The 22,554-nt window shown below is 40.4% G+C and overlaps 1 protein-coding gene across 3 annotated transcripts in view; it reads left to right on the top strand.

The window, feature by feature from the left end:
* Positions 1 to 21,744, top strand: part of slc12a2 (solute carrier family 12 member 2) — a 74,167-nt gene extending 52,423 nt beyond the window's left edge. For 2 of the 3 annotated variants that reach the window (XM_084383535.1, XM_084383537.1), the window contains exons 20-27: positions 275 to 418; positions 2,980 to 3,027; positions 5,490 to 5,612; positions 8,740 to 8,851; positions 12,356 to 12,442; positions 14,532 to 14,667; positions 14,841 to 14,908; positions 16,069 to 21,744. In XM_084383535.1, coding sequence (XP_084239661.1) covers positions 275 to 418; positions 2,980 to 3,027; positions 5,490 to 5,612; positions 8,740 to 8,851; positions 12,356 to 12,442; positions 14,532 to 14,667; positions 14,841 to 14,908; positions 16,069 to 16,204 — 854 coding nt within the window. In that variant the 3' untranslated portion in view covers positions 16,205 to 21,744. The remainder of the gene's footprint in view (positions 1 to 274; positions 419 to 2,979; positions 3,028 to 5,489; positions 5,613 to 8,739; positions 8,852 to 12,355; positions 12,443 to 14,531; positions 14,668 to 14,840; positions 14,909 to 16,068) is intronic. The other variant, XM_084383536.1, reaches the window with a different exon arrangement.
* The last annotated feature ends 810 nt before the right edge of the window (positions 21,745 to 22,554 follow it).

Here is a 22,554-nt window from a genome sequence, read left to right as displayed (position 1 = left end):
TGAATATATGTTTGAGTCCTGATTTATAGTAGGGACTAAAGATCAGATTAACAGTTCAGATTTTTTTTCTTCCTTTTTTAAATCTGTCTTTCATGAGTCTCTCAACTTTATGGAGGTAAAATGCTGAATCACCAGAGTAACCTGGAAGTGTTGCTTTGTGAAGGCTGCTTCACAGTCTTTAAACAATCCGTTACTATCCTCCTCATCGTCTTATTTTCTCTTCTTCCCCGCATCTCCCTCCCTCCATCTGTCCTCTCGTTCCATTTCCTCCCAGATGAGTTGCTGTCCTCCCAGGAGAAGTCCTCCGGGATGAAAGATGTAATCGTGTCCATAGACACCAGCAAAGACTCTGATGCCGATTCATCCAAGCCGTCCTCCAAGGCCACCAGCCTTCAGAACAGTCCAGCTATACAGAAAGGTCAGCCTGCCTCAGTGTGAATGTCTTTACATTCATCTCAATTGCTTTTTGTATTCCCTCTTAATCTGCCAAGGAGCCCTGTTTACAGTGACACCCAGCTGAGACACTGCTGACATGGCAGCAGGGAAATGGAAAAATAATCATTTATGACGTTAGATGATTATATCTGTGATTTCAAGCCATTGAAGCACTTACTGTATGTACCATAACATCATATGTATACATGCTCACTGCACTTTGTGTGTGTTCGTGTGTGTGTGTGTGTGTATATGTGTGTGTATGCCTGTGTGCATGCGTGTGCGTGCGTGCGTTTGTGCGTACGTGTGTGTGAGGCGATTTTCATTCAGGAAAGCTGTTTAACACTGTTTTCCCAGACCCTTATTCCGTCAATAGCATCCCTTATCCTGCCGCTACACATGCACACACAAACTGCTCTGACAGGAAGTCGCCTCAGTGACCCATGACCCGAGTCTTCCCACTGGGCCCAGTTTGTTAGTCCACAGATGTCTTGTGTGTGTGTGTGTGTGTGTGTGTGTGTGTGTGTGTGTGTGTGTGTGTGTGTGTGTGTGTGTGTGTGTGTGTGTGTGTGTGTGTGTGTGTGTGTGTGTGTGTGTGTGTGTGTGTGTGTGTGTGACACTGACAGATCTACACCATCAGTGTGGTGTATACTGTAAGTGCCACCCACACAATTCTGAGCAAGCAAACACAGAAACTTTTGGGAATGTTTGGTACAGCTGTTCCCACAATCACAACTCCAGTCTGGGTCATGAAGGCTGATACAGAATTTGGGTGTTGATATTAACTGTTGAGAAGTTTTGTCAAGCTTTTCATATATGATGGGGGAGGGGGGGGGGCACATTTGTGGATCAAAGTTTTTGCATTAACAAATAGTTTTAAGACATCTCTCTCCATACTGAATCACTAGTTTCGTCATGATACAATATTATATTGACTCTGACAACAACATGATATTTGCCAATATTCCCACAATACAATGACAAGTGATTTTAGGGGACTGGTGTTAAATTCTGACCATTAGACTCAGTCAGTTACAGAAGAAGCTGCCGCCCCTTTGTTTTCTGCTTTTGTTCATAAAAAGCACTCAATGACATAAATAATTGTAATTAATTGTAGCTGATTCAGTGCAGTAAAGTTTACTTCAAACTGACTTAACGTAAACACATAAAACACGGCTTAAAGCAACATTATGTAACTTTTTTTACCTTAGAAATAACAGCTGCAAAATCATTTTGATGGTACAGTGTCTTGTAATAGGATGAATGGTGTCCACCACTTCTGTACGATGTAACTTGAGGGTAGGATCACAGACTTGTTGGCTTCAAGATACAAGTTAACATTATTATGACATAATAAGTTTTCTTTATAGCCAGCACCTACATCACATCTTACAAATTGTTACAGACCTGGGATTTGTATCGATCACAGTGGTGTTGAACTCAAACTGTGGGGGGCGCAAATTTCACAAAATGCCAATTTCCACATAATGTTGCTTTACCAAGAAGAACATAAAACAAAAGTATACAATTCAGCTCAGTAATAACTGTCAAGGAGATTATATTTATTATTTACTCTCCATAATCCAAAATATTTGGACACTGCTGATCTAATGCGAGAGGAGAGGAGATATCGGTTAGTCTTCGTCTTGGCTGCTTGCCATTATCTACCTGGTGCTGCACTGTTTGGGCAGACAAGGTGAAACAGAAATGCTATGAGAATCTCCAAATAAAGGCGAATCCTAAGAGCATGATTCGGATCAATGTTTTCATTTTGCATCGATGGTATTGGATCACTGATCAGTGAATCGATACATTGACCCAGAATGATGCATCATAACACCCTTAATATGCTGCCAGTGCTGCTAAGCCACACACATTGATAACCTGTTGGTTTGGTAAAGGAAAATATAGCAAAGTGAAGATGAATGTCTTGATTTGGGTAATCCTCTTAGTTCCAACCAAAGCTCCTACCTGAGCTGTCATTAAGACAAGAATCTTGGCCCAGCTCCCCTCCTCTTTGTGGAGTTAATTTTCACTCTGACTCACTGTGAGAGATTTTCATTCTAATCCAAGTATAGTCTCAGTGGAGTAGTTCAGCTTTGAGAATTAGAACTGATTCATGCGTATTTAATACTCTCACATGTCCTTGAATGTTGCTTAACTAATGGCCAGTGGAAGCCAGCTTGATTTTAAGTAGAGAGTCCTGGCTCAGAGCTGCTGGTTTTATTGTTCAGGTCAGGCCACAGAAATTCCCAGAAATGAGGAGAAAAAGTTGAGCTCTCTGTAAAACTCCTGCCAGTGGAAAAGCTTCAGAAAAGGTTTTTGTTTTCCATCAACCTGAGTGCCAGTCTGTTAGCATGACGCTCACAGCTTACTGGTTTCCCCAGGACTTTTTTGTGCGTTTGTGCTTTTTCATACTTGTGATATTTTTTGTAGCTGTTTTTTTTTTTCTGACGTGCCTGGGTTGTAAATTGATCACACACCAAATCAACATTTCAGCTCAATTATATATTTTTTTCTCTCCTTTTGTCTCACATTTCCCAGATGACGACGATGATGGCAAAGCTACAACTCAGCCCCTGTTGAAAAAAGGCAGGAGATCCACTTTATTGGGTTGCCTTAAAATCTCTCTCTCGCTCTCTCTGCTTGGTTTTATCTTACACTCTTTGTTTTTTGTGTGTGCTCCTTTCCTCTTAAGTCATACTTTCCTTTCCTTGTGCTCTCCCTCCTCTATCACCTCATTCTTCACAGTATATTTGAATTCCTCTTGTATTAACATAGCGTCCTGCACCCTGCTGTCTCTGTCTTGTGTCTCTTCACATATGCCCTGCGTTTCAGGCCCTGCTAGCTACTTGGCTTTGGGGAATAACATTTAGTCTGTTCCTCTCTTTCTCCTGCTCTCTTGTCAACAGTGCCTTCCTTGTAGCTCAGGCCCAGTCCCTGATGCTGTACTGTATGTCATAGTGCCTTTAACTCAATCCAAGTCTTGAGTACTTAATGTTGTGATTGTGTGCGCCAGCATTTCAATTTCCTCCAGTGAATTTTCAGTCTCTCTTGTCTGCTGCTTCTCGTCTGTCTGGAGGTGACAGTCTGTCTGTAGCTTTCCTTTCCAGGATGAAAACTGCTCCTCTGTTTTCATGTCTCCAGCACTGTCCAGCTAACTCTCACAGCTTCTCTCCCTGTTTGTTTGCTGTTGTTAGTATTGATGGTGTTTCCCCTGTGTCCATTAGCCAAAACGAAAGAAATCACCAGACATCAGAAAAATAATGAGCATGCAGGAAAAACATACAACTCACCCATGCTCAGTTCAGTACACTTGCTGATTTTGCTTGATTTGGCATAACCATTAACTCAGAGTGGCTAATATTAGCAAACCTTTGTTAAACATAGCTGCGTTATTGACATCACTGAGTCAGTTCACTGACTCTTCACATGATGTCCATTAACTACAATTTGCTTTTGATTAGAGGCCGACTGATATTTGATCACTGTGGCAGAGATAGAGATACATCAACTGTGGTTATCAAACCCTTGAAGCAAAGATATGTAATGGATATTTTACAGTTTAACAATCAACTTTGCCTGAAATGACACTAGTGCACTGAAACAGTGAAGTTACTGTGCATTTAATAATTATACACCAGCCGGAGCATCTTTCTGTGCAATATAATAATAATAATCTCTTCAAAAATGTTTTCATTTCGGTGCATTTCAAACAACATATACGCCGACACATGTGTGATGGGCCAAAATTGGACAATAATATCAGTCAGGCTCTACTTTTCACTCTCATAAATCAAAAGCATACTTTCAAGTTTATTTTTCTAACTTCAAGGCAGTCTTTGTTATCTTTAACTCATTTCACCATTAAATGTAACTAGTGCTGAAATGATTTGCCAGAAACTTATTGGTTGCAGCTGCACAAATGTAGGGATTTGATCATTGTGATGGTAATATTCCACTGCCTGCTGACATTTTAGATTTAATTAAATTCAAGTACTTCATTTGTTCTCTGGGCAGATTTAAAGGAGCATTCTGTAGTTTAGGTGAAGAAAGGTTAACGAGCAGAGAAAGATCTTCATTTCTGCCTAAACAAACTAAATAATCAAACTCTCTGTTTTACTGTGTTTATATGTGGCGGACCCTGCCACCTTTTTAGCTTTAAACAGTGTTCCAGGACCTTATTTTCCTCTGAGAACAGCTTGTTTATTCACTAATGGAAAGTGTGAATTTCTTCTTCAAAACGACATAGTGCCCCTTTAAGACTTGCTGATATGCAAACATAAATACTATAAAATCACAACAGACTGCTAACTTTTACACATGAAACCCATGTAAAAAACAAAACAAAAACTGAGATGAAAAAATACTGCTAAATTGGAAAAGACACATTTGTTTTCATACTTTAGCACCATTGGCTGCCTGGAAGGTAGGACATTGATGTAAAACCCTACACTATGAAACGTTTTTTGAAATTGAAGATGACAAAACAAAAAGAAAGATTTTCAATCAAAGTAGTGATTTTTGAGTTAAGTGACATTTTGCTAAAACAAGCAAAACTGCTGGTGCTTTTAAACCCAATAGAACGAACAGATCTAAGAACTACAAAACATCTACAAGGGGAAACACTGATTGCAGCTGTATTGCTCAGATTTGATAGCTTGTCTTTTTACTTTTATTAGAAACGTGTTATACGTTTGAAGTGCTCACCATCATACCAACATTATCCTACATACACACTGAATAGTTATCAGTCCACATAACCAAACACAACATAGGTTGGTCTGTAACTGACAAATCCAAACTACAGTTTGTTCTCCAAGGATTTGTGCTGACTGTCCAACCTGAATCCCACTCAGAACTCTTAACAGGCCAGCAAATGATAGTAATTACAGTCTTATGTTGCCATCTTAATGAGCTTTTGCTGTGTTTGTGGTGTTTGCGTGTGCTGTGGTGTATCTGTGTGTGTGTGTGTGTGTGTGTGTGTGTGCGTGTGTGTGTGTGTGTGTGTGTGTGTGTGTGCGTGTGTGTGTGTTTGGCAACCATCCCTGCAGACAAGAAGAGCCCGACTGTACCACTGAATGTGTCGGACCAGAGGCTGCTGGAGGCCAGCCAGCAGTTCCAGAAGAAACAAGGGAAGGGCACAGTGGATGTGTGGTGGCTGTTTGATGATGGAGGTGAGTCCCGGACAAAGAAATATGTCCAGTTGGGGGAGATTAGTCTAATTGTGAATGTTATCAAGCTGTGAGTGGCAGCATGAGGACCAGGACAAACACATAATGTGTATTGTTGTTAATACGAGTGTGACACCACAGCTTGTTTATTTAAGACATGTTTGCTAGGTGTGCAGCCAGGTCAGGTTTGTAATTCAGCTGTATATACCGTGTGACGGTAATGCTGTTTACGCTGGAGAAGCTTTCCCTGCCAGCTCCCAGGTACAAAGTCTCATTGAGTCCATGTGTGAGTAGAACAGGTCGTCATGCAGAGGATTCACAGTGAGCGAGTGGGTGTGTTCATGACATCGATGATGTTGCATGGACTTCAGCTGCCTCTGACTCGTTACTGCTTGCTCGATGTATTTCTTTTGACTCTTTCGTTGATATTGGCGATACGTCTAAATACATGTAGTACTGATTTTAACGCAAACGCAGTCGACATTACCAAGCCCCTATTTTGCCTAAACCGGTGTATAACCAGTAAGCGAGAATGGGTCTGACACAGATGATCTCCTGTTGTTTGCTACATGTGTGAAAGGGAAACTCAAGACAGTGTCCAGCCCTGACTCTTCGCACAACCCTAAAGCTTCCATTTTGAAAGGATGTTAGTTTTCCTGTCGTCTCATATGAGGCAGTTCTTTATTGTTTGTATGGATTTTCCCTAAATAGAAAAAGAAAGTAATGAACTGTGAAGAAGTACGGTATGACTATTTCAAACAATTTCTTAATTTACAGGACAATTACTGTATAGTGACCCAATTAGTGTGATACAAAATGATATATACTGTGATAGAAGATTTTGGACACATTGCCCGCCCCTACAACCAGGCATCACCTTTTTGTTGCCAAAGTAGAATAAGAATAAGAATCCTTGTTGTCAGTCAGAACATGGGCTGCATTTGTTGTACTGCCTCTTAAAAGTATAAAAACAAGTGTACCATGCTTAGGCACGGTACGGATTGCCTAGTGTGAGTGTGTTTTGTTATGTGCATTCTCACAATCTCAGGGAACAAAATGATGCCAAATATAGGCCTAATGACACTAATTTCCACAGAACAATATGAGTAATATAAAGCAAATTGAATGAAGCAGACCACTGTCAGCAGGTCAAAAGAGGCATGGACCCCTGACTTGATACTGCAATTACTGAGAAAAGAAAATGACAAATTACAGCTGTTAGAAGGATCCACTCTGTCAGGGCGTGTTGATCAGTGGAGCTGACAAGCACAATTTGTTAATATGCCTCAGTCTTTGTTGGGTGGGATGATTTTAAGTGTCTGTCAGCCCCACAGAGTGTAAAGAAGTGAACTAGGCCAGAGGCGTGACGTGTGTTCAAGACACTGTGACATGTGACACTTTATATCTAGCTCATCGTCATGTCAGCCTCTTCACTATTGACAGCAGAGGCACTCTTTGGTTCAAGCAGAACTCTTCTTCATTATACAATATACTCACATGCTCCGTTCAGCAACAACGTTAAAACCACCTACTTTATATTGTGCAGGTTCCCCTTGTTCAGCCAAAACAGCTCTGACCTGTCATAGTCATAAGACCTCTGGGGGTGTCCTATGGTGTCTGGCAGCGGGACGTTTGTAGTGGAGCCTTTGGGTTCTGTATGTTGGGGGGTGGGGCCTCCATGGATTGGACTTGTTCCGGCACGTCCCATGGATGCTCAATCAGATTTGGGATCTGCGGAATTTGGAGGCTCAACGTCTTGGGCTCTTTGTTGTGTTCCTCGAGCCGTTCCTGAGCAGTTGTGGTGTGTCAGGGCACATTGTCCTGCTGGTGGGGGGCACTGCCATCAGGAAGTGCTGTTGCCATGAGCAGATGTACTTAAACCGTGTTCAGACCAGACACGAAGAAAATATTCTCAGTAACGCAAATGCAGATAACCGCAAACCACATCAGTATGAACCCAAAACGAAGAGATTTCTCTGAACTGCAGTAAATGGATCAGTATGACGTTGAAATAACAACATCATAATGCCGTCTTGTAAAACCCAAACAACTTTTAAAATGCTTGTTCCCTGAATGGAGTTGGGATCGATGAGAGCTGTGCTGTGCAGTGCTGAGATGTTATTCCAAAACTCTCTCTCTCTCACTCACTTCCCTCCACGGCAGCTCCTTCTTTGTCCTGTCTCGGTACGCGTAGATGTGTTATCGTACAGCTCTGGGTGTCCACAAATGGCCAAGATTGGTGATTATTATCCGCTCCTCCATTGTTGTTCATGAATGTCCAGACATCAGTACTGTAGTGTGAACGCCGATAGGCTTTCACGACACAGTGTCATCCCGAACTTTCGATTGAGTTCAATATTTTCGACTCATGCGAGTGCTCGCTTCAATCACGTCACGTCATTCGTGTACCGCCTGACGCAAATAGATGACTGTGAATAGATGAATAGATGTATCTCTAATCATTGACTTTGTATGTAATCTAAATTTGCGTGGCATTTGGTCTGAACACGGTGTTGGTCCACACAGTGTCTGTATGGGTGATGTGTGTCGAGTGGCATCCACATGATTGCCAGAGCCCAAGGCTTCTCAGCAGAACACTGCATTGTAACAAGATGATCAGTGTTATTCACATCACCTGTCAGTGGTTTTAATGTTGTGGCTGGTCGGTGTATACTCTGCATTAAAAGTCATATGTCATGATATTTGAAGCATTTACAATTTTGTTTAAGTAGTTTACTAAATATGCACGTTTTCTGGATAAAAGTCAGTTACTACTATCACTATTTTTTTAAGTGTCTGAAGTGCAGTGTTTGTGAGTGGGAAGCCAGTAAGGGATCATGTTTTTGTTGCTGCAGCAGTGCCTCCTACTGGTTGGTCAGGGGGGCTGTACAGAGTGAGCTAAAATCTGTAGGATCTCCTTCACCTACTTTACACAAGTTGGCCATATTTGGAAAGTAAATCAAGTAAAAGTTTTGCATTTGTAATTGGGAGAAAATAGGAGTGAAAACCTGTGCAAAAAGACATTCTGAAATTCAGATTTTTTTACTTGAAATTTTACCAGCTGAGATACAGCCGATGTATGATGTCCCATCGCTCTATGTTGAGCACGTATTTGATGTCTCCTGTTCAGGTCTGACCCTGCTGATCCCCTACCTACTGACCAACAAGAAGAGGTGGAAGGACTGCAAGATCCGTGTCTTCATTGGAGGCAAGATCAACAGGATTGATCACGACCGCCGAGCGTAAGTACTGCACCTTCTCATTTAGAAGGCCACCCTGAGGTCAGCTGTAAAGAAAAAAACAAAAATGGCCTTTTTAAAATCTGCACCATTTTATCAATCTGTGCCTGCATATTCTTAAACTGTGTGTATGTTACATCTTTCTAGTTGACTTCTATTACTCAAGGTAGTATTTTTTCTGCCCATCCTGTATATAAATGGAGGTGGACCAGACATCAGAAAGCCTTATCGTATAAAGGCAGGCATACAGCTTGATAGCAGTGAACACAGTGCAGCCATCTGCTTTCCTTTCAGCACCACACTCATCTGCTCAGCTGCTGCTGACAACATGACAGTGACACTGCATTGGTCTGCAGCTACACATACAGATAGTGTTTGTTGACGTTACCCATAAGAACTCAATATATTCATGTACTGAGGTGATTCTAAGATGAACTCTGAATACTAATTCTGAGATCATATGATCATTATAATCACATATTATCACGACACATGATCATAATAGTTAGAAAATTTGCATTGTGAAAAGCAACTAGTAACTGTACTTTTAACTCTGCTACATTTGTCTGAAAGCTTTAATGTTTCCTTTTGAGATGTAGTGGAGTAGGAGTTAAAGTAAGGAACTTAAGGACAGTACTAAAATACATGTACTGAGTTACATTCCACCACTGACTTAGACTATCTGTCCACCTGCAAGGAAAGATTGTTCTGACTAACTGTGAAAGGGGGTCATCAGTAATGTCATTACAGCTTATCACTCTCTTTAATGCTCTTACTTTGCTGATATGAAGACATGTAGAGTGGAACAATTTGACTTCCATCATTCACTTAGACTTTAACTCTCTTGTAGCATGTACGGACATTGGAATGTTATGTTTGCCATGTATTAATATTAGTGGAAAGGTTAAACATTTGAAAAATGGATTTCTTCCCTGGAGTGACAAAAATATTTATCAATCTAATGTCTGTGTCAAGTTCAGAGCTGGAATCAGGACATGGTTAGCCTAGCTTGGCATGGAGACGAGGATGGGGAAACATCTAGCCTGGCTCCGTCCAAATAAAAGAAAATAAATCAACCAGCACCTCTAAAGCTCATTGACTAACATGCTGTGTATATATATATATATATTTTTTTTTTCCTGTACAAAAATAGAACTAAAACACAAGGTTGATATCCATATTCTCATCTGACTCTCTCAAATGTCTCAATGTTGAACTATTCCTTCAAGGGCGTAGTATGTCAAATAATATCTACATCTGCATAAACCTGAACCTTCATGACAGAATCAGCTTTCAGCACAATCTCTCACCCTCTGCTGCTCTTACTGCCGTTCTTACTGCTGTCCTCCCCACAAACACATTCACACACACAAACACACTCACACTCTTTCCCCCCCATCTCTCTCTGTCTCTCATTGTGCCCTACAGCTGCCTCCTACCTCAATTGTTGGATAAAATTAGCTTGGTGCTAGCAGTCGGGCCTTTTATCTCTGTGTGTGAGCACACAGCTTTATGCGCACTCTGAAATCTCCTTTGTGTTTGTTTACTGCAAAACTACAAACTGGCCATTTCAACTAGAGCCCAATTAATATTAGATCTTTTGGGACATAATGCAGATAATATTAGGGAGTGAAAATGCTGGATCGATGTATCGGCTGATATATACACATTTTTTAAAACTTAAATGGGAATGTAATAATTAGAAATTCCCCCCAGCATCTTGTTCTGGGTTATAATCGCATGCAGTTAGATTTCATTATAAATTTAAAAAATAGTTTTACTTCCATGTTTTCTTATTCTATGGATGCCTGCTCGTACGTCAAACTTAGAACTGATGCCTGTTGTCTTTGAATCAATTCCCTTTCAAACTTTAACTGTAACAGAACTCACAGTAGTTTTCGTAGTGAAGGTTTCTTTAGAGGGTCTGTGGATACACCCTTTCTGTAAAGACAGGCAACTGATGGATTAATTATTTTTTTTAAGCTTTTTATCTCTTAAACTGAAAGCCACTCACATTTGACATATTATCACCTTGCATTCATGTGGAGTGACGTTTGTGTCCACCTGATGAATATAAGTCTTATATATACTCCACTATGTTCACCAGCTAGTCTCTAACTGTGTCTATCTGCTGTTATCTGCTGAGCAGGTCGTGTACGGTGGGTTTATTAAAGCTTTTTTGCTGAAAAATGCTTCCTGCTGCTGTTGGAAACTAGGTTGACAAAGAGCAGTGAGACAGAACCAAACTGTAAAGTTGTGGGCTGTAAAACAGAACAATGTACTGCAAGTTGCCATAAAGCTTCAGATAGCTGATGGAACTGAAAAGCTGTTGGTTCATAATCAGCATTATGAGTGACAACATTCGCATTACTCAAAGTTATTTGACCAACTGTTCATACAAAGCAGGGGTTCTCCAACATATTAAAGGTCTGCATCTGATTTGGATTCAGTGTCAGGGGTCCAGAACAACTGGCAATACCAAAATAACATGGGATCCATTAATCCATTAATGTGATCCATGGTGGAGTTGACAATTTGAAGATTTTTTTAAGTAGAATTTTTACAATCTGTCTTTGCAGAAATGAATGGGATATTGTTATTGTAGCATCTACTTACTAAAAGTGTTCTAGTGAAGGAAAAGGAAAATAATGACCGATGTAGGCTAATGTATGTCAACAAAGGAAAATAAGAAAAAAACAAACTTTCCTGTGTTTCGGTACCTTTCGAGTATAGATTTCTGGATGTACGAGGTGCACTTCAATGCAAACATGGCAGAGACTCTCAGCAGAGTTCTTTGTCATGTCTATTTTGGTACAAACATTTACCTGCCGGTGTGGTGGATAGTCTTACCAGACTCTGACTCAGACATATTCTTACATCTACATTGGTGCTAGTTGTAGAAGCTGCACTAGAAAAAACAGACACATTGTGGTTCTGCGGACTCCGTCACTCTCTACAGCAGTGAACGTCACCATGATAACTGTGTCAGCAATAGGGGGATACGCAGCATTAAAACCACATTCATCTGCAGATGGATTAGTAAAAAAAAATATTTCAATTTTTTTTTTAAATGTTACGCTTTCATAACACAAGGTATGAGCTGGGTCGTGGACTTTGAGGAGCCCTGATATACAGTACTGATCAGTGCAGCATAAAGTTTAATTTGTTTTGGGTTTTCATATGTGAAACCAGGAATATGACGGTAGTACAAAAGCTTTTCTGTGTGTGACCGATGAGACTCTCAAGCTCTCAGCTTCTTTGAAGTTGAAGCTAAAGGAAATGACTCTCATACACAGAATGCCAGAGTGCGCCCAGTAAAGCCTGTCCTACCTGCTCCACGCTCCCAGAACCTCCATGTTCAAAAGGAGCTATTTAAAGCAGCTTGCCGTGGCCTTCATGATGACTCACTGCTGTTATCTCTGTCCACAGCTCCTAGAATTGAACATGTCTTACATCGTCTTTCCAGCATTTATCTCAAAGCTTTTTGTTTTTGCTTTTTCTTTGCAGGATGGCCACTCTGCTGAGCAAGTTCAGGATAGACTTCTCGGACATCACGGTCCTGGGAGACATAAACACTAAGCCCAAGAAGGAACAGTAAGTTCATCTTGTACATGCAAGACTTAATGTAAACTCTCAGATAACAGCTGGCTAGATAAAGACAGATTATTGTAAAGGTTGAGATAGTAAATTAAATATATTGTCCATTTCCACAAAACTATATACTAATACTAAAACTATCTACAGTATTCCATTTGTGGAAATGGATTCGCTTCCTGCAAATGTTTCACATTAAAAGAAAGAAAACTGAGCGATTATGTCCATTGAGCAGCTGGAAGCTGTTTGATTTGAAACAAAACTGCAGGAAGTGTTAAATTCATTCAGTGCAACTTGACAGAGCTCAAAAAAGCTGCAAACTGTCAGAGCCAGGAAAAAGTTAGTGGATGAAAACAGTATCTCTGTAAGAGAAGAGAAAGAAGAGATATTACATGACTCTGCTGGACATTATACCCAGTGTATAAAGCCAACAGGACGCTTGGAAGAGAGTTTGCATACATCTGTGAGCAGGGGGAAATTATGAATGATGACCCCAAAAAAAGGCTAGTCTCTCTGCTGCTGAGTTAGATACAGGCCCCAGTCACTAGAACATGGCCCGGTGGTCTCGGACAACCACACAGGTTTCAGTATATCTCCAGTTTAAACCAATTACAGTCCCCTCCAAAACTATTGGAGCAGCGAGGACAGTTCCTTTATTTTGGCTGTACACTGAAAACATTTGGGTTCAAAACATGAATATGAGACAAGAGATCAGTATGTCAGCTTTTTATTCCAGGTATTGGCCAACTGCTGATGTATAGCTATTATTATTTACATTCATCACTTCTTTCAGCCATATTGGGTGAATGAATCTTGCACATGACTTGCATGCAGGCGACAGTAGTTTGTGTCCCGTGGGTGGGTAGAGGTATTAGTTTTTGGACTTTTGGACCAGAGGCCATTTGTGTAACTGGGCTTTGTTAGGTTTCAGATTTTGTAGAGGTGTCCCTGGCTGCTGTACTTTACGTTCTGTCAGAAGTTTTTGACTCAACTCTTAAAGCATTCTGCAACTAAGTCCCTCAGCTTTTACACCTCTCAAACCCAGCTCCACCCTGTCTTCTGATCATAAAATAATGATAGATGGAGTCTCTGGCCAGAATACAGTGAAAAGAGTGAGTCACTGCCACCCTCATGTGGTCTGTTCGTGTAAAGACATGACATCAGCACCATACTGACATTCAGAGGGACAGATTATATTTTCCTTTACTTTGGACAGACATATATTGTCATGTTTTTAGAGGTGACTTGATGACATAAAGACTGGTTTTCTACACAGTTCTACATATTTTTTGGTCATGTGGGTGCAAAACAGTGTTTTATCTTTCCTCTCTGAACGAAAAGATCTTCCTAGCTAATTACAATTTGTGTTCGTCAATGATTGTAACTCAAGTAAATATGTGATGTCTGGGAACATGGTCACATTACTACATCCCTAAAACGAAGTCAGAAACAGACAGTCAGGTTGGAAAGGTTGGGGCACTCTCTATAACATAGTTTGGACCTTGATATACAATATTCATATATTCTGTTGTTGAGAAAATCAATTCCAAGCCATTTGTTACAAATTTTGCAATTTTCCTTTTCCCTCTAATCTGGAAGAGAAAATATGAGAGAACAGAAAAATGTTTACCCAGACTGCTAGTTTTAAACATCCTCAAGGTTTACAGATGAACTTCCTGCTTCAACTTTGGTCTACTGAACTGAATGTAGTTGCACATCACTGCTTCCAATTATCCAAATGAAGTGACTCTGCTCATCTTCTTTGACCTCATGGATGCCATTGTATCAATATCACTGCCATAATCGATAGACACAATGGCCAAAACTATGAAAATAAGACTCAAGTCAGTGTTTTCCAGAGGTTTGTGGAGGACTTAGGTTCACTTATGCCTTAAATCTTGATTTGACCATGTAATTAGCAGGAGAAAATAACATTACTTAACTTCCCACTTGACTCCCTGTCTATGGTTGTTGCATTTAAAACAGAATCACATAAAGGCAATCTAAGTGTGAATTTTCTTTAAGGCCTTGCGATGTTGTCTTCTGGCTTGTATGAAGGGATTAACCCTCAGCTGTTATTGTTGTGCAGCGTGTCGGCCTTCGAGGAGATGATCGAGCCGTATCGGCTGAAAGAAGACGACATGGAGCAGGAGGCAGCTGAGAGGCTGAAGAACAGCGAACCCTGGAGGATCACTGACAATGAACTGGAGCTCTACCGCGCCAAGGTCAGCACACTGCTAGGTTCTTTGAACAATTAGAGTGGGAACAGTTGAGTGTAAGCAAACAGTGTGGCACTGTGAGTTCTACTGCTGGCTCAGAGTCAGCGTCTGAGCGGCCTCTGATAGTTATCTAGTAAGTTGATACCTGCATGTTTCAACCTGTTTGTTTTGCTTTTCAGACTAATCGTCAGATCAGACTGAACGAACTGCTGAAGGAGCACTCAAGCACAGCCAACCTCATCGTCATGTAAGCTGCTTCTCTCTCTCTCTCTCTCTCTCTCTCTCCCCCTCTCCCCCTCTCTCTCTCCCTGTGTGTGTGTGTGTGTGTGTGTGTGTGTGTGTGTGTGTGTGTGTGTGTGTGTGTGTGTGTGTGTGTGTGTGTGTGTGTGTGTGTGTGTGTGTGTGTGTGTGTGTGTGTGTGTGTGTGTGTGTGTGTGTGTGTGTGTGTGTGTGTGTTTTCGTTTCAACATGTTGATATATAAACTGAGTTAATGCAAGTGTGTTTGAGGGAGCATTCTTATGTAGCAGCTGAGGTCGTATCAACTCTCCTGCTCCTTTGGCGGGGAAGAGTGTGTAGGCTGCAGATTTATATGGACAATTGAAAGAACAGATGGACTTAGAAACACATTCAGATGTAAGGACACATGGACATGGTACTGAATGGGTCTGACAGATTTCAATGAGTCATTATTGTTGAATCGTCAGCCTCTCTTACACCTTTCCAGTGTCAGAACTGGTGGACCAATATTAGCCCTGCAAGCGACAAAGCGCAGCCCCCTCATTCATTTCACTACAGTGACAAAGCAGTCCTGACGAGAGCTGCTCAACCAGTGCCCTAAGCACACATTCCTGGGAGGTGAGGTTACTGTGTATCACCCTCAGGGAGTTTCTACTGGTTACCTGGCAAACTTTGAAATAAGATGAAGTGATTGTGACTATGATAGGTTTCGAAGCAGGAAAATCCTGTTTCATACTGTAGGATTGTAAACCTCTGAAGGCTTATCAGACTTGAAAACACTGCACAAAGGCATGAATCTCTCGGGCAAACTAGAAGTCCTCCAACTTATTTAATCTCCACACAGTACTTCAATGCAGGTCCTTAAATTTTATAAGACAGCGCTTTTTTGTTTGTAACACGGAAAGTTTAGGACTTGAATAGACTTCACTCAAAAACTCTGGGATTAAGAAATGGAACTGATTTGAGAGATCAGTGGTGATATCCAGCTCCCGGTCAGTGTTTCAGCCTTTAGTTTCCACATCATTGTAAGCAGTGTCTTTTGAATGGGAAGAATGAGAAGTGACCTCACTAACTCATAAGGTAATAGGTGATATATGGTTTTGGTGTTTTATTGTATTTCTTCATATTTATTCCTCTCCTCCTTTTCCTCTTCCTCTTCCTCCATGCAGGAGTCTGCCGTTGGCCAGGAAGGGGGCGGTGTCGAGCGCTCTGTATATGGCCTGGCTGGAGATACTGTCCAAGGACCTGCCGCCCATTCTTCTGGTGCGCGGCAACCACCAGAGCGTCCTCACCTTCTACTCTTAAACACACTAACGGAGAACAACATCCAACTTTTAAAGTCTCACATCCACTTCTGCCTCTGGAAGCAGACCCACATACACATCCCAGTTCCAGTCCAAACCTAGAGGTGCACCACATACACTCCAGAGACGGTAGAAAACACAGCCACAGAAGGAAACAATGCTGGTAATAATAATAATAATAATGAATAAAGATGGCGGAAGTGATATTGGTTGAGATGTGTAAAAGCCCTACAAGTGATGGAGGAATGTCAGGGTTGGGGTAGGTGGGGACGGTTGTAAGGTGGCCCACTCTGCTCCTTTCTTTCTGTTTATTCCAAGATGTCTGGGTTTTTCTCTTGTAGCTCTAGTTTCTTTCTTTCCCCATGAAAATTTCATTTTTGTCAAAGTTGATTTCTCTCAGGCTCAAAAGCAGTTGTGCACAATGTCCACATTGTTCCCATGACATGGAATATCTTGATGTCATACTTGTTAAATTAATTGGACCAGTTGTTGTGTTTGTGATGCAGCAATAATCACCCTGTTGTTTTCCTTAAATATTGGGAGAGAACCATGCAGAAAGCTTTGCAACACCGTCTAAAGCCTTATGGATGTGCCTTCCAGTTGAATCAGATGAAATAATTATAATCTCTATCTAGATTGACAATATTACCTATTATATTGGTATATATTGATTATAATAGTTAGTTTTATTGAGTTTTAAATGTGATTCTTTCTTAGTTGGAGTATTTATGCGAGTGGATTGCATGAATTTATTGAAGGTTGTCCACTTGATTGCATGAAGACTTTGTCATTTCTCTTCCTCTTTTACCCTAATCATGTTTATTTTGGGTTTTTATTTTTTAGTCACTTTTGAGTCTTCCTTTTTAAGCTGTTGAATATTTCCGATGGCCTCCACTACTCGACACAAGACACAATTCATGTTTTAGGCCCGTTGCCTAAAAATGTTTCTATGGGTCTTAAAGTTAGGATCTTCTTGTTTGTCTGAAAAGATGTGAACGTATTTTTCCAGCCTTGTCAGGTGGAAACTATCTCTCCCATGTAGCTCTTGACCCATTGAGTTAAGTTTTCCTTTCAACTGTTTTTTGTCCACGTGTCTGGTTCTTTGCCTGAAAAGAAACGGTCGTACCCAACAAGCTAGTTAAAACTTTGCCTTAATGCTAGAACTAACGATTGTCACAAGTTCCTTTTCTCTTATAAGCCATACTGGCTGGACGGTTTGTGGGTAAATGCAGATAGTTATCCATTAGTAATGTATGTTAGGAGGAGCGTTTCAGCACAATTGTCTTCTGTACTGTATATGCATCTTTTCTTCCCATAGTCGACCTGCATTAGTCCGTTACAGTGCTTACTGTAGGCCTGCATGTTGCTGGTGAAGTGATCAATCAGCAGATTGTTACATATTCCACTTTGCCAGAGCCACAGTAGTCTTGAGTTTTTGCACTCCTGTCTGACCGCTTGTGTGTCTGGGTGTGTGATGGACTGCTGGTCTCCCATTACCACAAAGCCTGGATGGGCAGAGAGAATGAGCGACTTGCTGGCAGGAAGAATGTGACATTAGAATGTGTCAAGGCTGAGTGAAGATATACCTCTATGCATATGAGCTTGTGTTGAGTAAGTACTTGTAATAAAGGTCCATCGTTCCTTCGTGTGAAAGGATCTACTCGCCTCAGTTCATTTAAGGAGCACTTTAGGCATGTTCCTTTCCTTTACGCTAATTGTTTCCTTCAAGAACACTGGTTTGTAGTCTTTTAAAGGGTACCATGGCTCCAAGAACAGCCATTTATAGACCATTTCACAGTTTTTCACACTGATTCTGATGTGTCCCAGGGAGATTCTGCTCTTTCTAAACCTGGGCCCCTATATTCACATGGTTAGGTGTGTAAAATGATTCATACTTAGCAAAAGTTTTAGATTTTGGTCCAGTAGGTTGCCTCAGCTGGCAGCTGCAACAGGCCTGCAATGGTGTTTCCGTAATGTTGTCAGACACTTGGAATAACAATCTCAGCCTGTCAGTGACAAAAACAAGCACTTTTAGTGGATGTAACTTTGACAGTCCCAAAGGACTACGTTGCAGCCATTGCAGGCCTGTTGCAGCTGCCAGCTGAGGCAACCGACTGGACCGATGCCAAGACGATTGGTAAGTGTGAATCATTTACACACCGAAGCATCTAAATATAGGGCCCAAGTTTAAAAACATCGGAATAACACCGGAAGTCCCCTTTAAGTTGCATTTATTCTAAAGGAGTGTTCAGACTGAATGCAAAATACATTTTTAGACAAGTGGATGCACCTGTGTCTTTCACACCGGGCAGCCTAAACGAGGGGGAGTTAGAAATATCTCAGCATGAGGGAAAAAATCATTCTCGGCTCAAATCAGTTCCAGTTCCTGAAGATGGAGAAAAAAAACACTAAGATGAATCTTTTAGAAAACATAGTACGAACTGGAAGGTACTGGTAAGGTTTTAAATCAGAGTTGCTAGCCAGTTGACAGCGAACGTCCGGAGGGTCATTGATGACGAGTAACCGTAGACTGTTAAAAGACTAAATCTGCCAAATGCATATGGATAACATAAGGAATATTTTTGTTCAGTCTGAACACACCAAGAATGGCTTCAGTACTGCTCACATCAATCTTCTGCAAAATGAGTGATTTCATCTGAATGACGAATAACACAAGAGGCCATAGTGTAAGCAGGCTAATGTTTTGCTAGATGTGCAGTTTATTAGAAAATAGGAAAGTGAACTTGGACCTAAACTGCAACATGATTCAGAGGAAAGGGTCTATTATGGCAACTGGAGATTATGGTTACTATTAAAATCTGCCACAAACCTAATGGAATAAAACAGGGTTCTCTTCATTTGTGATGTACTTTTTTTTTCACTGTGTTTCCTAGAAACAGGCAGGTTTAGCATTTAGCTTGTTACCTTAATGTCCTTGTGTCCTTCATGTCCTTTACTGTATGCAATTTTAACAGACGAATGCGACACGATTCGTAGGTTAGCTGAATGTACTGTATATTAATGAACACTACCGCTAGGAGTTAGTACATACATAGTCTCCTTCTGTTTCCAATTCTTGTGTATATAAATTGTGTCCTGCATAGACTGCAGTTAGCACAGTGCAGTGTACTGTGTGTCAGCTTCACTGGACTGCATCCCATCACTTCTTACTCTGTGCTGTTGTTTGAGTGTATATAAGCATTCAGTACATACGCATTAACTATATAAACATTCATGGTCACCAGTGTGTTCAATACACCTTGAGTACTTTTCAAGTATGTGAAAAACAAGTACTGGGTGAGGAACTGAAGACCTTTTGAAAACACAGTCAAAGACTGTCCCTGGTTCAGTTATAGCACAAAAGCGCTGCCAAATGCCACCATATCTTGCCAGCTCATTGTTACTGTTAGAGGTCTGGGTCTTGGGTCATGGTTCAGACCTTTGGAAAACAGACCCTTCCACATCCAATTAGACTGAATTTATGTTTGCTCTTGGTTTTGAGGAAGGAAGGAACTGTAAAAAGTGCATTTGACCCAAAGTAGGGACTAAAAGTCAGTTATGAAATTGCATCACTGGAACAGAACAGGGTTACAAGGGGTAGTGGTTGAAATCTCCCCCCTAAGAAATAGAACAACCCTTCAAGACCCTCATATGTCATAAGTCATCATTTATGGTATTTAAGTTAACAGACATTTCCAACATAGTATCTTCAGTTTTACTGATTTCTCTTGCGTTACTGTGACAATCCTGGTGTTATCACAATGACATTTGTCATTTATCTGATGGAGATAGAAAAGCATAGATGCTCACAATTCATTCACAACTTCACCCTATCAATCAAGTCATCAAAAAAAAAAGAACACTGCTTCATTACCTGGCCACTAGTTAGCTGCGTTTTTAAAGCGAACATTAGCAGCCAGTGCTTCTGCCCTGCCAGTCTGCACTGATGCAGCAACTTTACTGCTGGACTGAAGTGAAATTTCAGGCATCAAAATGCAGGACTGTCGAGCACAAATCAGCTATAACATTGTAACTTTAGCTAGCAAGTTAGCTACCAAGACATCAGCAAACTAGTAGCAATTGTTCTATGCCTATTATGAAGAAAAGGATCATAATTCACAATAGAGAGTTTGAAGTGTGTCCCAATACTTCACCCACCCTAATCCTCAGTCCCAACAAGAACCTGGACACCCTATTCCTAAGCATGAAGGTGCAAAATGGAGTGGTAGGGCTAAGTGGTAGCGGCTAGGTGTGTTGGGGTTGGGCCTGAATCACTTCAGTGCCACATTACGTGTTAGTGGCATTCCAAAGTTATAGTTGATTGGCATCTGTCGGTGCAAGTATTGCATAATTTCCTATTGGTACAAATGTACAAGAAGTACATTGATTTCTTATAGTAACTTCTAAGAGTATATTATGACACTTCATATATAGCACAGACTTGACTTTTTGCCAGGTGTGAAAACATTGATGAGCGAGAGGGAGATTCTGACATTTGGGGGCACTATTGTGCATTATAGCAAAATCAAGGAGTGTATCTTTAAACTCTGTTCATTGTTCTGCTGTGAAGCATTCGCTCTCTTTTACTGTTACAGAGCAACAACATTACAAACAAGAACACGGGTTACTCTATATTTGTATAATAAAGAATATATATATATGCCTATATACACACATATATAAATGTATCAGTCTGACCTGGAGGGTATCTTTGTCTTTGATATGTCACATTAGGTGAAACAAAAAGACCTCCTGTCAACATTTTACAACCAAATAATAGTGTTTGTATGTGTGGTTTTCTTCATTTATGTCCTATAGATAGATTCTGAAGCCTGTCTGATAATACTACTGTGTTCTACTGAAGAAACCAAATGTCACCTGTACTCATGTCAGCCACCTACTAATTATTGTATGTATTTCTTTGCCAAAGCCCCACTTCCTCTCCAGCCTTCATCCGTCATGTGTCAAGCCATGATGACGGGTGATAGTGTGATAAAATCATAAACTGGTCTTTGTATCTCATGGTGGTCGACTTGTCCACACTGCAAACATAAAATCTAACCTGTAAATAAACTTCGTAGTCTAATGGCATAAATTAAGGGAGGGGAATAATTATGTCGAATTTCAGTATGGAGAAAGATATTTATTTTAGTTTAGAATTTTCTCTGCTGTTTTTTCTCTTTTTGTCTTAAATATCTTGGTTTTGGTTGTAAGTTAATTTACATGTTGATTTTTTTTTTCTTTTATTGTTATGTTGCCTTTTGATTTTAGCAAATTGTGTCTTTTTTCTCTTTTTGAGTCTGTGTATTTCTATCTTTTTATGCCTTTTGAAGAAAAGACATGACAACAAAAGCAGATCAAAGCTGTTTTCTCCTGCTTTCACACACACGTGGATGGAATCGACCCAGCTGGTTGAAGCAGTAATGTTTTGATACACTGTACTGTTAACAGTCACAGATATGCTTTTTCTAACATTTTAACATTTATGATTACCAATACTTTGTACATCTTTATTGCAAAAAATAAATCAAATGAAATCAGTGACATTTGAAGTCTCATTTTGTGCACTGTATTATTCATTCATTCTGTTACTGAATGGGTAGGAAGGAGACAGTGGAGGCAGTAACGAGGCCAGTTGTAATGTTAACTACATGTTTATGTGCTAGGACATCACTTTATTGAGTTTGCCTCCTAAAGCAACTGCTTAACATTGTTGGATTAACTTAATGTGCACAACAACAATCAACTACAATTAACATAATTTAAGGAAAATAATCCATCTGCTAAAACTCAACATCTGCTCACTCCACTTTGCAAAGTAGAGTGCAAACATTACACACCATACTAAAAGTGAGATCATTTTAAATTAATTGTTTCCTCTTTTTAGTGGTTGTGATTCTTTCTGTCATCTTTGAGATCACAGGTTATATTTCTTATAAATTAAGGTAAACAAAGCTGTTTTATTGTGACTGAGTTTAAGTGGCAAGTTGTAAGATACAGCACAGTGTTGATGCTTTGGCAAGGACGTGTATTGTGTTGCAGAGATACTGTATCTATAGTAAGCATGCTAACTAGCTGACTCCAGCCCGTTCTGTTTTATAATACCACTCTGTACCTCACAAGGTGATTGTCTGAATTCAAACTAAAGGAAACTCACCAAAACAGTCTTGCTTTGTCTTTCCACAATCACCTCCGCTTTGGTCCAAATAAATCCTCAATTCACAAAGTAAGATGTGAAAATATTCTGGCTCTATATGCTGTTATTGCCCACAGCTGGTGGAATTATATATATATACAGCAATCTCATCTTCACTTGTGTTCTGCACTTCACTGTTTTCCTGCTTCAACATT

This window comes from Pagrus pagrus, assembly GCF_965226575.1.
Source record: "Pagrus pagrus genome assembly, chromosome: 19".
Lineage (NCBI taxonomy): Eukaryota > Metazoa > Chordata > Actinopteri > Spariformes > Sparidae > Pagrus > Pagrus pagrus.
The sequence above is the reverse complement of the archived record's forward strand: the minus strand, read 5'-3'. Positions and strand labels throughout refer to the sequence as shown.